The sequence below is a fragment of the Melitaea cinxia genome, chromosome 20 (assembly GCF_905220565.1).
Source record: "Melitaea cinxia chromosome 20, ilMelCinx1.1, whole genome shotgun sequence".
Lineage (NCBI taxonomy): Eukaryota > Metazoa > Arthropoda > Insecta > Lepidoptera > Nymphalidae > Melitaea > Melitaea cinxia.
In genome coordinates, this window is record NC_059413.1 from 13,107,639 (window position 1) to 13,123,414 (window position 15,776).

The window sequence follows — 15,776 nt, forward strand, 5'->3', positions numbered from 1 at the left end:
GCCAAATTGTTAATACAAGTATAGGAATTGAAGCAGTAATTGTTAAAATAAAAAAGTTATTTTCAATTTCGTAATAAGCTATTCATATATTTATATCCTCATCTGATTTTCATATCGTGTAATTATTAAATCGCTAAACTATGTTAATCGTATATCGAAAAAGTGAACTAAAATCAATCTACTTTTACTAATGAAGCGAGCTTTTTGTGTGTTCACCGCGCTTTTACATGATCAAAAGATAACTGTGTCGAGTATGGCGAAGCTAGTTAGTGATTTTAAAGAGTGGAAGTTCAAAAATCCACCAAATTATGCGGTTTTACCAATAGATGAAAGTCCAGAGTACAATGTACCTGTTGCTGTGAAGAATGCCGTGTTCTCCAAGGTTTGTTTGTTATTCAGTGTGGTAAGGCCTTAGATTAAGAACCGTCGAATTAACTAAGTTCAAAATTTGACCGTTTATCGACATAATTTCGTTACAAAAAAAAAAATAACCCTAACCTATGTAACTTCCAAATGACGGTTTTTTACGATTTAATATAGTTTTATAGTATCGGAAAGTTAGATAATTATAAATAGTCTTGGTAGTTATCATATTTTGTAGCTCCTCTGAATTTTGCTTCTGGTGCATATTTCAAGTAGCCTTAGATTTAGATAGAGATAGTATAGATAAGTAGCCATAGATTAGATTTAGATAGAGATTTAGTAGCCTTTATGATTATCGTATTTGACGGATGACTGTATTCAACGCATACATTTTTTTCATTTAATTCATCTTCACATATTTTTGACATAATCATTCTTTCTTTACCATTAAATTCACTAGAATTGTAATAATGTAGTAATATTTATGAGATATTTCCATTCACAGATATGTACCTAAAAGTTATAGATTATTAATAGAGGAGAAACAGGTCCTAATTCCTAACTTTAATCCTAATTGGTGAAAAAGCCCCAAATTAATTTTATTAGGATAAAAGTTAAGAGCGGTTGAGGCTGGTGGGTGTCTGCATTTTGTTACCCAAGAGCAAAGGGGCTGCACCTCCCAAAGCGCCAGGGACATCACGGGACGAAATTATGCCAATGAACGGTCTAATATTGAGGTTAGGTCTATGGTATTTCGTTTATTTTTTAGGAAGTACCAGTCACGCTAGATCACCGCTTGAGTCATGCTAATGTCCAAATATGCTCAGCATTTTACTGGTTTTTAAGTATTTTTAATCATATTAGAAAAAAATTCTTATTTACAGGTGCCAACTGAACCTCTCCAAGGCAAGATTCATCTCGTGTGTGCATCTGATGAGGTGATGAGTGATATTTTAGACTTGGACCCGAAGGTTTCAGAGACAGAAGAATTTATTAATTTTGTGGCCGGAAACTATGCACCAGAAGGAACACTGAGTGTATCACATAGGTCGGTAATAAAAAATAGCATTATTTCATCTTCACTACAATTTTAAGATAAAATAAAGCATGACATACAAAAAAGATTTACAAGTGTGATCATATCTATAAAAAGCATTTTTTTTTTATTTTTTATATCTTGTGTATAATATTTTGATTTATTAATTTAATAATAAGTATTAAATAAAGGAGATGTTTATCTTAAACATATGTATTAGTTAAGAGCCATTTCACAATTTTACGCTCTGCAAGTTTAGGTAAATTTGGTCGCATCGCGCGAGTCGTACGAGCCGCGCGATCTTTGTGCTAGTACGTATAGTGTGACAACCAAAAGACCATCTTGATCATTTTCTGATGTATAATAAAAATTATAACTATGGTATAAAATGTTTTTTACATAGTTAATTTGTTAAAAATTTCAAGTGTGTTATATAACAACAGTCAATAAATTTAAAATAAAAATAAAAAATCAATTTTATGAAACAATTTTTTTTTAAATTGATTTAGTTCTTCCAGTTTACGAATGAATCTAATATTTACGATATGAATAAAATAGCATTTTATGACATCGACACCGACAAACATATTAATTAACAAATAACAAGACAAACAGATTGAAATGCCTATTTGTATTGATAGTGTGAGAAAAGAAAATTAAATTATACATTTGTTCACAGAAATTATCATTATATTATTTTACAGTCATTTTCGTAATACGTTTATTTTATTTATATTTTATTATAAAAGTATCAAATGCGGTTTATCCGCTATAACAACAGGCGCTTGCCGCGTGTGAGCGAAAGAGACGGCTCCGCAGAATTTGGCGTGGACCTTACCTCTAAGAGCGCTAGCGCTCGACTGATTTACTGGGCTTGATGCGTGGTAATATATACTATCTTTTTATTATTTAATATAAAATGTATTAAAAATGATTACATCTTTTAATTATTTTTTTTGTATTCCTTAATGATGTAAGTTTACTTTGATGAAGATAGTTCGTTAAAATTTCTTAGTTTTCTAAGAAAAATATCGCTTTTAAAATTGTACTTATTTGGAAAATATTCGTAACTTTAATTTTTATTTATCGTTTAATAGAGATACAAATGGAATAAAAATCTGCGATAGTGCGCAACAAAATTATATTCCACATATTATGATATTTTTTAAAATGGTTTCAACGTAAAGGTTATTGAAAAGTAGGACTTCAAAGTATACATTGCGACCCTTTACCCAGGGAGGAGGCTGATGAAAAGGTTAATAATTTTATACACATAATATAAATCAAAATTCTGATCTGACTATGGACTACAACAAAGGTTGCTCTATTATATTTCAAGAATATAAATTACATTATTGCATCCAACACTGAGATTAACGACGTCAAAATATTACAATTTCGCGGATTGTTACCGATTTTTGTGAAATGGCTCTTAACTATAATCTAAAGTGTCATAACTAAATACAATATAAATAAAAAAAAAAAACTCTTGTCATACTGAGTTGTTAGTTTCTGAATAATATGTGACTAGATGATCCAGCCGGTTTCACTTATCTTCATGTGAAATCATTTGCGTCATTTTCCTGGTCACAATTTAAACTAATGTATATGATGCTTGATGATGAGTAGTTAGTGATGAATGCCTATTATGCCAGATAATTTTTCAAGTGTATTTTTAATATTTTTTTTCGTATGATCGTTTCAGATATGGTGGCTATCAATTTGGCATCTGGGCTGACCAGCTGGGAGATGGGAGGGCTCACATTCTGGGTGAATATGTGAACAGGTAAATAATATTTTATTTACTTCAGTTGGATTTTATATAAACTGTGTATTTTAGAGGGTTGAAAACAAAGTTTTATTCGTTTAGGTTTCAATAATACTGCTCTGTTATATGTTGTTTTGCAATTACTGTCTATACTGACATTTATCTTTATTTTAATATTGACTCTCCAACACCACCTTTGGAGTTTATGAACAAGCGTTTGTGAGGCGCCCTCTAGGTTTCTTCCTCTCTTATTCTGTTTTTTTTTTAAATATAACTAGGTCGGCATACATACGGCTCACCTGATGGTAAGCGATTACCGTAGCTTATAAAGGTCTGCAACATCAGAAGCATCGCAAGGGCGTTACTAACCTTATCCCTAATTCCCCCCACGAGCTCTGGTCACCTTTCGCAAACAGGAACCAGCTAAACAACACAACTTGAAAGCAGTATTATTTAGCTGTGATCTTCTGTAAGGTTGAGGTACTACACCAGTTAGGATGCTCCATATGTTGATCAAGAAATTTCCTTCTGTGTCATACCAATTCAAATTAACATTCAATAGTAGAAATAAAAATAGTCATTTAAACAGTTATTTTTATTACACATAATTACTTGACAAAATTTTTCAATAAATCAATGTACCTGTAACAGATTTTGTTCAGGATTCAGTCTCAAGCCTTAGAATGAAACATATTTGTTCATAACCTGGCATATAACCTGCACACTTTGTCAAGTTTATTACTATAACTTTTGAAATCTTAATTGTTAATTTTGCCTTTTATATTACGTCACAGAAATATGTAACATAAAGTCACTTATTTAGTATATTTTTCTCCAAAAATTGTGAAAAAATTAATATAAATTAATTAAGAATGATGTATATACCTGTAAATCATGTAATTGGCATCGATACTATCTTAAAATTATACAGATTGCCTATTGCAATGTTTTTTTTTTGTTGGTAAATAAATAAATATAATACAGTAAAGGCGAATCCTGGCAACCCCAACTGAAAGGCTCCGGTGAGACCCCGTACTCTCGCTTCGGAGATGGGCGCGCTGTTCTGCGATCATCGATCAGAGAGATGGTAGCTAGTGAAGCTTGCTACCACCTCGGTATTCCTACCACTCGGGCTGCTGCGCTTGTTGGTGAGATTTTGTATTTTTATGATTAACTAGCTGACCCGGCGAACTTCGTATCGCCTAACAGTCGATTCTTTAATTTTATTAATTTTTTTTTTTAGAATTTTTCTCTCCGTAAGAACCATCCTCGTACTTCAAGGAATATTTTTAAAAAAGAATTAGCGAAATCGGTCCAACCGTATATAAATGATATGCTGACTTGCCAGGGCAACTGTGCCCAAAAATGCCAACCAAATTTGGAAAACGGCTAAAGAAAAACTAAAAAATAAAGAAAATTATTCTGTCTTTGGTCACTTGAGTGTTACTTAACGATTATGGAGGCGTGGTGCAGAAGAATGGTATGACGGGAGGGAGGGAAGTAGGGTCAAAAATCTTCAAAAATTGCATTACGTAATACTTGAATGCCCTCTTAAAGGATGGGTATTCCTAGCTAGCTTAGGATTCTTTAAGCTAAACCACATATAATACATGCCACTTCTAAGCTATAAATATTAAACTCAGTCAAAAGGAAGCTGTAGTTTAGATAAAAGATATAATGAGAATGTTTTTTATTTTGTAACATCGTTTGAGTTATATAAGGTGTTTTGTTTACGCAAACAAAATAAAAAATCATTCGCGGGCTTTAGTATCTATATTGAACAGGATGTATGTCTTTAACATTTTAATCAGCAATCCTTAGGACTATCAAGTGAAAACTAAGATGTTATAATTTATAATTATTATTAATGTCTTTCAGTTTCTGACGATCATAAAGTCTGGAGAGATAAAACCTACAGCGGAAGGGCTCGAAAAGAAAAGGCAGCCATTGTGGTACGACTAGCGCCCACTTGGTACAGGATAGGATCCTTTGAAATACTCCACAAGCGGAAAGAACCGGACTTGGAGAAGACTTTAGCTGACTTTATTATTAAGGTATTGATTACACAGTCACAACATGATGCTATATAGCCTATTAAAGGTTAAATTAAACTGTGACACACCTTTTTCACATTTTGTCACACCAAGTAATATAGAATACATTCAAGCCGCTTGAAAGATTTTATTAACAGTTTCTAAGGTATTTGAAATATTTACAATCGAGTCTTGGGTCTGTTTTTTTCGCGAAATTTTTTGATCGGCTTTATCAGCAGGAGCTGAAAAAGCTATAAGGGTCTGATTCACAAGTTGCGAATGTCTGACAAACAAGTTTGATGGCAAGGAAGAGGTATCGAAGAAGAGTAAAAAATTGATTGAAAAACCTTAACATCTTGGATACCGTTAAATGTCTGATAGTATTATCAGCAACCGATGAAAGGAATATATGAGCATTTTATATACTTCACGGGTTTTTATATATCAATATTCCACCTGCATTTGATATGATATTTCACAGAATCATTTCCCTGAAATCGATGTGACTGATGAAGAGAGATATGTGAAGTTTTACTCGGAAGTAGCGCACAGGAACTTGGACATGGTAGCTACGTGGCAAGGTGGGTGTTATTATCTACAGTAGCGGTCGACCAGTGGTCGAAATTCGACCATAATTAAATTAAATTATCAGTTTTAACATTATGAAGGGTCTGTTGTCAAAGACTATACTTCTATCATAATAAAGAAAAGAGTTTATATGCGTGTGTGTGTCAAATACATGATAGTGTGTGTAGTACTTTAATAATAATAAACGACTTTATTGCAACTAAAGATTTTATACATAGCAAACCTTAATTCTAGACACATATAGTGCAATGGGCGATCTTATCACTAAATAGCGATCTCTTCCAGATTATTCAACAGAAAAAAGTTAGCAGTGTAACGGGCTTGCGCAATAGTAATAAAGTTTAATCAAAATACATATATAAATTTCTACAAACATGACACACATACATACATACATACATACTTTTTTATTGATTTACCTGCCCTGCACCCCCTACTACGCCACTGGTGCCCAGGCTACGCCACTGGTGCCAACATGACTAGTAGTGAATTAAGCTCTGATCTTTCTCCTACATGAGGAAAGAAGCCTATCCCCAGCAGTGGGATATTATAGGCTGAAGCGCGTGAAAAATAATTTACTAATAAAAGAGTTAAAATAATTGTAGAATACCTGTTTATTGAGCAATGTTGTAATAAAACAACAGGCTATGACTATCGATGTGATAAATACATACATATTCAATTGATATAGCAAAAGATTTTCTTTTGTAAATTACTTAGAAAAAAAAAATAGGCCTTTTTTTCTCCCTATATGACAAAAGAAATGTACTCATTAAGGTTTTTTTGTATATTTTTGGTTGTATTTTTTAACAAATATATATTTTCTAGGTATAGGCTTCACTCACGGTGTCCTTAACACAGATAACATAAGCATCCTCGGTCTGACCATAGACTACGGACCCTATGGGTTCATAGACCATTACAATGAGCACTATGTGCCCAACTCATCAGACGACATGGGCAGATACGCATTTAACAAACAGCCAGAGGTTAGTTTTCTTTATTAAGTAATTTAACAATAGTGGCGCTGTTGTAAGGCACAGTAAAATGTCCTCCTCAAAATCTGGAGCAGCCCGACTAGGGAAATACCTCGACTTTACAGAAGATCACAGCTAAATAATACTGTTTTCAAGCAGTGTTGTGTTCCTTGGTGAGTAAGGTGGCCAGAGTTCTGGGTAGGGTCGGTGACGAGCTTGCAGTACTCCTGGTGTTACAAGTTTTCATAGGATTAGTTTTCCACCTTAGTACTAAAAAAATAGTTATATAGTTTTTAATAAAAAAAAAAAAAAAAAATGCAAATAGCCAATATTTGCTTTTCTTATATTATATTTTCTTCTTTCTTGTACTGTCTTAAAGTCTGATGTAATTTATATTTTAGATATTAATATGGAATTTGGAGAAATTTGCCGAAGCGTTACAGCCCATACTGTCAGAAGAACATCAGAAGAAGATTAAAGAAATCCACAAAACCCTTGAAGAATATGTCAAGGCGAAAATACTGTAAGCATTAACTTGATTACGTTTTCTTTACTAGCCTCATACTTTGGACTTCTGCATGTGCACGGACATTGAAAAATGATGTCTAAATTACTAGAAAACTATCTAAGTCAAAGATAAACCTAGGCACAATTCTTAAAATCGCTTTAAATTTTATGCAATACTTTTTGCTTTTAGTAATTTTTAAAATCAAAAGCGACAAGGGTGTATGACTGGTAGTTTAAAGATCAACTCAAATAATAAATGTTTTTGAAGTGAAACATCTTGAGGTGCATGAGGGGTAAAGTTTTTACGGATCAAACGCGTCACGCGTCACTAATTTTTAAACGTCCATACCACGTTGAATGCACCAGTTCTCGTCGAATCACCGAACTTAAGTAACGTCGGGTGCGGTCAGTTGTTGGATGGGTGACCGTCTGGGAACACCTCGTGACGTAGGCTTTTTGTTTTTTTTTTTTTTCAATTCGTTATTTTTTGAATTAGTTTGCCAAAGAAGTTTCACTTCTGACATGTGTACTTTGTACGCAAGCAATTTTTATTTTTTGTTTCATCATTTGCTGATAAAACTATCTGACGTAATCGTGTCTAACAGATAAAGGTTATAATTTATACTTTTTTCACAATCAAATCCCACTTTATCTGTCAGATAACAATGTCTTGAGCTTTAGCTGAGGTGATTGTCGTCCAAAGGGTTGGTTTCACTTCCAGCTGAGAAAACTTGTCAGTAACTAATTCGCTAAATAAATTTTATCTGTTACCGGTGGAACTCTAAATAATATTATTATTATTTTAATTGTAGGAAAACTTATTTGATGAAACTCGGTTTGGAAGAAATTCAAGATGGAGACGAATACCTTGTGAAAGATCTCTTACAATTAATGCAACAGACAACTTCAGACTTCACGGCTACTTTCCGACAACTGGCGGAGGTCAGTTATTAGTATATATAATGTATTTAAAGGATCGCCAACAGATGAGACACAGAACACTTACAAAACAATATACAGTAAAAAAGTATATAGTAAAACTAGCTGACCCCGCAAACGTTTCTTTGCCATATAGGTTATTAACCCGCTTAATCTCCCCCCCCCTCCCCTTAAAACTTAGGGGTATGAAAAATAGATGTTGGCCGATTCTCAGACCTACCCGATATGCCCACAAAATGTTATTAAAATCGGTCGAGCCGTTTTGGAGGAGTTCAATGTTTAACACCATGACACGAGAATTTTATATATTAGATACTCTCTCACTGTCCATCCATTTATAGACAACCCCAAAAGTAGTAATTTAGCAAAACTTTGTTCTGCTTGTGGGCTGGTTCTAACTTAATTCCTTACAAACACCAAGTCTAACAGTACAATACAAGTACATTTTATTGCACGTCAAGAAAATATTACAAGTACAGAGTAAAAATATTTATAAGAGAAATTAATTAAAGCGAAAAAATAAGAACTGAAGAAAATAATTAGAAACGAGTTCAATATTGTAGTTCGTCACTTTCAAATATTGTAATTGTGGAAAAGAAAACTTGAGTTGTTGTGGAAAAGAAGACTTGAGTTGTTTTGAAAGTTATCTCCTGAATTATTTCATTTTTTATACCATTAGGTCGGCAAACAAGCGTACGGCTCACCTGATTGTAAGGTTACTGTAGCTTACAGACGTCTGCAACACCAGAAGCATCGCAAGCGCGTTGCTGACTCGACCCCCCAATCTCCTCCAGAAGCTCTGGGCACTTACCACAGGAATACAACACTGCTTGAAAACAGTGTTATTTAGCTGTGGTCTTCTGTAGGGTACAAGCACTTCCCCAGTCGTGCTGTTCCATATTTTAAACTGGATATTTCCTGTTGCGCCGCGTTGGCGTAACGGTTACAGCCATGGATTGTACCTGTTGCGCTGGCGGTTGCGGGTTCGATCCCCGCACATGACTAACATTTGTATTGGCCATACAGGTGTTTGTGCAGTCCTTGTGGGTCTCCCCACCGTGCTTCGGAGAGCACGTTAAGCCGTCGGTCCCGGTTGTTATCATCTACGTCTGATAGCGATCGTTACTCATAGTAGGGAATATATCCGCTAACCCGCATTGGAGCAGCGTGGTGGATTAAGCTCTGATCCTTCTCCTACACGGGGAAAGAGGCCTATGCCCAGTAGTGGGATATTACAGGCTGAAGCGTATTTCCTGTTGAGCCCTCTCTTAAACTTTTTATTATGTTGTGTATTATTTACATAAATAATTATTTATGTAACTATATACTATAACAATCATTGTTATATATTGTATATGTTTATTTACAGATAGACACAGAAAAATTATTGGAAAGTAAAGTGTTAGATAAAAATTGGTCGCTAGCTAAAGTTAGCAAGGCTAAAGGATGGGAAAAATGGGTACAGAAATATAAAGAAAGATTAGAAAAGGAAAATGGTGAGTATTAATCTATATTCAATTTAATATATATTCTCCTGTCACAGTGTTAGGACCCAACTTCCTGTGAAACGGTTTGACCGATTCTTATGAAATTTTTTGTGCATATTTGGTAAGTCTGAGAATCGGTCGTAAACAATTTTTTAAAGCCCTATGTTATAAAACCCACCTCCAAAATATGTCTTTTTCATTTTTTTGGCAGATTTTTTTTTTTTTATTATGACGGCACTGAAGAATACATACAACCCTAAATTTTCACCTTTCTACCACCGACCCCTATTTTTTAGTAGTGTGGCAAAGTGTAGGAGTTGGGATCCCGATGCTGATTTACAGTACAAAATGTATAATTGTAGCTCATTAATACATACTACGTTTATTTTGTTAACAGTAAGCGAGCAGTCTCGTCGTTCTCGAATGTTGAAAGTGAACCCACTTTACGTTCCTAGGAATTGGATTCTACAGGAGGCCATAGTCGATGCTGAGAATAATGATTTCCATAAGGTACAAATATGTGTTATTGTAAGATCATATTGTGGCCGTGGTCATAGAAACTTGTGCTGGTACAACCTTTACTTAAGACAGTTTATAAAGTTCTTTTTAGTCTGGATGTATGTGATTTTATGAGTTCAGACTGTCACTTTACTACTACTAATATTGCTATTTTTGAGTTGGAGGTTCTAGTTGTAGTGATAGTTCAAATGGTTCTAAAAATAGACTAAATAAGTTGTCAATATGTAAAATAGTCTTTTAAAATAAAATCTTAATACAAAGATAATATTGTAATTTTTAATTTTTTTATTTTTTTTAGGTCAGACTATTATTAAAAATATTCAAACAACCATATGAAATAAACCAAGAGGCTGAAGAACTGGGATACGCAGCTCAACCTCCAAGCTGGTCTTATGGACTGAAATTGAGTTGTTCCAGTTAAGAAAACTATGACATCGTATATAATTTGCTTAACTGGTCATACATAAATAACTTAAAGAGAAATAAAGACACGGTGTATTACTGTAGTAATTATTATGTATGTAATTGAAATAATATAGAACCTCATTGAAATAAGTTGGGATATGCATTATGATAAATAAGTTTTAACAAATAGTTGTTATATGTGTATATTTGAATTTGATTTTTTTTTTTTTACATTTGGAGCCAATAAAATTGGTAGTTTATTTATTTTTCGGAAAGGTTATATTTGATGTTAATTACTTTTAAAAAATAAAAATCTTAATATATTTGTATGCATTGTTTTATTTATAAAGTAATTTTTAGTTTGTATTTAAAAACTTTTTTGACATGATACTGTTAAATTTACAAAAAATGAAAAATAATTAACATTTATATTCATTGTTTTATATTATATAATACTGCTTTAGAGCTAATTTGTTAAACAATTCAGTTTGAGAGGGTATAAGAAATAAGGATAAGCATGATGTTTTTGGAATATCTCAACCATTAGAGTATTTTTTTTTTACAATTATACATAATTAACAATCACAAGATCACTGTATAGTGTATATCATCAACCCTATAATTTGAAAATCTTATTATTATTATTTATAATATACAAAAATTACATATCACAATTCAAAAATAACTTATTCATAATCTTCATCACCACTATCGTCAGGCTCTGAATAGTCTTCATCTATTTCTATTTTCCTTCTCTTTCGTTCTTGAACATTCTCTTTATCTTCTTCATTATTCTTCTGTGCCTCTGTTTCAGCTGAACGGTGATGGAAAACGAATGATATGCTCTTAGCTAGATCCCAGCATTGTTTCAGAACTAAATCTGCTAAATTTTTCTTATCAGCACAATGATACCAGTTTGATAAATCTGACGTACAGTCTGAGCTTTCTGGGGGTAACGTAACTTGGATGTTATTGACGCATCTCTTACATTTGAATTTGCTATGAGTGTCTGATAATGTGTTCTCTTCTAAACGGAATAAGTCTTTCAAATCATCGGAAGTAAAGTGTCTTAAGGATTCTTCATTTTGATCGACGACAGTGTCGCTGAGAGCTTTCTTGTGCGCCTGGCGTTGGAAGATCTTTTCTTCAATAGTACCTGTTGCTAGAAGTCTGTAAATATAGCAAGGTTTCTTTTGTCCATCTCGCCATACTCTTGCCATTGCTTGTTCATCATTAGCTGGGTTCCAGTCTGGATCGAACATGATTAGACGGTTAGCACCAATGAGATTCAAGCCACATCCTCCTGCTTTAGAACTTAACATGAATATCCATTCTTTGGAGTCTTTATTATTAAAACTTTCAACCACCTTTGCTCGTTTTTTTATTGTCATAGATCCATCTAACCTTACGTATTGATAACATCTTTTTCTACACAGTTTTTCAAACAGGTCTAGGGTCTGAGTATAGTTTGAAACGAGGACAATCTTATCATCTGTGTTTGTTTTTAAATTTGCTAATATACAGTCTAAAATCATCAACTTTCCAGAATACTCGGGGCGGACATCTTTATTGTCATAATTACTTGGCAATAGATCTCTTGCCTTTTCGAAACCTTCCGATCTTTCTATAATCTTGTCATAGACCAAATCTGGATGATTGCAAAGCTTTTTAAGTGTCGTAATACTTGAAAGGGCACTAAGAGTATTCTTTTCACCGGTTCCAGCAAACTTATTCCTTATAGAATCGGACTTAATAAAGTTTTTATATATCTGCGTTTGCAGTGGTGTCATTTTCACACAAATAACTTGTTCGAACTTGACCGGCAAGTACTTTGTAAGTAAAGTACTAGTTCGCCGAATCATACATTTGTTGACTATAGATGTCAGAGTTTGAAGGCATTCTTGAGCTCTCTCCCTTTCTGGAACTGTTGCTAGTGCGTCTTGCCCTTTTAATATTGGGTTTTCGTATCTCTTTTTGAACTCTTGAGCTGTACCAAGAATTCCTTCATTAACGAAATGAACTAAGCTGAAATATTCTGTTAAATCATTCTGTATGGGAGTCCCTGATATTAAAATTCTTCTTTTAGCTTTCAAACCCATTAAAGCTTGGTACGTTTGATTCTCACTGTTTTTAAGCCTGTGACCCTCATCACAAAGGACTAGACCAACTTCGGAAGCATGTAAGATGTTAGAGTATATCCTAAATGTTTCATAAGATATGATAAGGACAGGAGTTGCGACTCTGATTGCAGCAAACGTATTCATAAACTGTTGTAATTTCAGAGTTATCTCTGCTTTTGAGCCACCGTCCATTGGCAATGCGTTTATCCTCTGACCGAGCCACTTTCCTATTTCATTATACCAGTTTTTGACTAAGCTGCTCGGGCATACGATTATCGCTTTACTTATAGTAGGTTTGCAGTCGGGTCCTTGTCGTAAAAGGGTCCACAAAAGAGTTATACATTGGAGAGTCTTTCCTAAGCCCATTTCATCAGCCATTATACACCCATAAGCGTTTTCTATCTGTTTTCCAGTCACACAGTCGTACATGAACTTGACACCTTCCCTTTGGTGGGGACGTAAGATGTTTCCTAGAATGGGATCGACCACAACAGCGACTTTTATATCATTAGCGTTCATTTTCATCTTTTCATGTTCTGGTATGTACGGGGGACGGTATAAAACAAGTGCATTAGGTTCATCAGGGTCATGTAGAGCCCGTCTTACTTGAGTCCGTTTTAATCCTAAGCTCTTACTGCAATAAGACGATACGTAATTTGGTATAGGGACTTTGAAAGGTTTGCTCAATATCTGCTTAATGAGATTCTCGTGATCTGTGGATGATAGCGATTGAGAAGCTGACTTTTGTGTTAGCGGTATTCTTGTGCATTCCCGCTTCTTTCTTTTTGATTCAGCTAGTAATGGACTTTTAAACACATTGTCACCGGAGCCTATTTGGCTCGGCGCTAAACTGCGCCTCATTTTGTAAGTTACTGTAGTAATATATCCATTAAAAATATTATAATTGATTAAAATGAAACTATTATGTTTGGCTTCTTTTAAAACATTTGAACTTGATTTGAACTTAAGCTGCATGTCAAAACTTGTGCGACTTTTGTTATGACATTTTAGCAAAGTTGTTGTCAAATCGTTGACAATGTCAAATGATGGTGCGGTTCACTAAACGACCACAACGATAGTAACGAACTTTCTGTCGTTCCACCACTTCATAGATGACGTTACTGTCCATGACCACATTGCCCACAAAATATAGATGGGTCAGAGTTTGCTTTGCGGGAATTATTGAAAAACAACTGTCGATGTCAAATTGTGAATGTCATTAGATTTTGATGAGCTTTCCGAGTGATTATTTCTCATTCGTTTTGTCCAAAATGGAACGATAAGTTTACGGAAATCCACGTTGAATTAAATTTTATTCCAATCCATGCGAAATATTTACTCACAGCCCCCACAGCTGCATGTTTTCACCATGCCGCCATATTGCGAGCATATGACTAACACTTGACAGTGCCCAAACATGCGTTCCACTTATAAAATTCGTCTACGACTATAACGCCGGTGGCGTTTTTTTACTTCAGTACAACGGCAAATTAAGAATTGTGGGTCTTTAGAGGAACGCGCCTTATATATCAGTAATTCAATATACCTGTTATATCTACCAACCCAGTTATGAAAAAAAATAAAAGATTACCCAACGTAGCCCTGGATCTAAGGGGGCAAACCGGGGCACTTGCCCGGGTGGCAGTTTCATGGGGGCGTCAAATCCTTGAGACAAGAATTTAAAATACCGTATATAAGTGAAGCCTCTTCTCCTACAATCTCATATATTTTATTAAGTAATCAAATCTTAATATATTATTTTTGAAAAACAAACTTGTATTTCCATACGCCCAGTTCGTTTTTGAACACATACTAATTAAGTAATTCATGAACGCATCTTATGTGATCTAGAAAGTATAGTCCTAAAAATTCTATCTCACAAAACTTCCTCCTATTTTAAGTTCTTCTCCGTAGAAGCTGTTCGGCTTTGGACCTCCTTGCCGCTTCATATCAGACGCGCTCAGTCAATACAAACATTATAAGTACACCTATGTCTGTCTGTATTCCCAGGTCATTACATCCTCCGCAACACGGTTGCCTGGTTGAGATCGCTTTTTAGCGATAAGGCCGCCTATTGTACAAAGCTAAGACTATGTTGTGAATCTTAGTACATATATTGTATTTGTCTTTGGTGTACAATAAAGAATATTTATAGGAAATTTTAAAAGATCAAGAAAGATCAAGCATGACCTGCAAGAAGCGTTTCCAAATGTTAAAAGCTTTAAGAATTTATTGCACATTACCAACAACATTTGCAAGCTATCTGGCCTTGCGATCCTAGCCATTGAAAAAAAAACTGCCTATGCCACGGACTTTAAGGAGCCAAGGCCGGTGCAACGAATTTTGCGGGCAACGGGGCGGCGGTGGTGGTAGCGCGGGAGCGTGGCCTCTTCACCATAAGGGCACACAGGGCCCGTGCCCAGGGCCCCCATTCTCAGGGGGCCCCAAAGAACTGACAATTTCTCTCACACATTTATTTTTAAAACATTTTGTCGGGCACATTACACTTTTTTCACAAATCAGTAATCTTACCAGAAGGTATTTACAAGGCATATACTACGCCATTATATCGACGACTGCGCCTATTCCTACTGTAATTATTGTTTCCTACTGCTAATTTATAAATATTCCGAACGCATCCTACCTAATTTACTATGTAACTATCTAGCGATCACTCACGCAATCACTCCGATGCCAAAGTCAAGCTACAAACAACGCACTGACTTTACAAACGTGTGTACACCATAAGACTACTGACGAAATACTGACTGCGTGTAAATTGTATGAGTCAGTTTTCGGAGCCAGCATTGGCGACAGCTACTGACCCTGTGTAAATCTGCCTTTATAGATTATTTCACAAATGGTCACAAAAATGCTACTTACTACTTTTAACAGTTTTTCTCAATCACTGAAAAAACACTGGGCGCGCCACTATCAAGTTTTTGCCCCGGTTCGAAAAAATCGTAGATCAGGAATTCTTAAGCCAAAGTTCGCGATATATTTTTAAACATACTAAAGTTAATATAACATACTA

The 15,776-nt window shown here is 34.6% G+C and overlaps 2 protein-coding genes and 1 pseudogene across 2 annotated transcripts; 2 read left to right on the forward strand and 1 right to left on the reverse strand.

Moving 5' to 3' along the window:
* LOC123663379 (protein adenylyltransferase SelO-like) lies at positions 1-10,727 on the forward strand. Its single transcript, XM_045598067.1, has 12 exons — positions 1-382; positions 1,248-1,411; positions 3,105-3,185; positions 4,152-4,315; positions 5,046-5,221; positions 5,682-5,781; positions 6,617-6,777; positions 7,167-7,288; positions 8,085-8,214; positions 9,581-9,707; positions 10,096-10,208; positions 10,516-10,727. Exons 1-12 carry the CDS (start codon positions 191-193, stop codon positions 10,636-10,638), a joined length of 1,653 nt encoding a protein of 550 aa, XP_045454023.1. The 5' UTR covers positions 1-190; the 3' UTR covers positions 10,639-10,727.
* Positions 7,608-7,726, forward strand: LOC123663786 (annotated as a pseudogene).
* Positions 10,728-11,145: 418 nt separating the features above from the next.
* LOC123663469 (DNA repair and recombination protein RAD54-like) lies at positions 11,146-13,691 on the reverse strand. The gene has a single exon (XM_045598148.1). The coding sequence runs from the start codon at positions 13,601-13,603 to the stop codon at positions 11,309-11,311; it is 2,295 nt and encodes a 764-aa protein (XP_045454104.1). The 5' UTR covers positions 13,604-13,691; the 3' UTR covers positions 11,146-11,308.
* Between the last annotated feature and the right edge of the window lie 2,085 nt (positions 13,692-15,776).

Excerpts from the sequence above, each read along its gene's own strand:
- LOC123663379 (XM_045598067.1), top strand. The coding sequence starts at position 191 with ATGAAGCGAGCTTTTTGTGTGTTCACCGCGCTTTTACATGATCAAAAG. Across the intron at positions 4,316-5,045 it reads TCGGGCTGCTGCGCTTGTTG|TTTCTGACGATCATAAAGTC; the intron begins GTGAGATTTTGT and ends AATGTCTTTCAG. Across the intron at positions 10,209-10,515 it reads AGAATAATGATTTCCATAAG|GTCAGACTATTATTAAAAAT; the intron begins GTACAAATATGT and ends TATTTTTTTTAG.
- LOC123663469 (XM_045598148.1), bottom strand. The coding sequence starts at position 13,603 with ATGAGGCGCAGTTTAGCGCCGAGCCAAATAGGCTCCGGTGACAATGTG.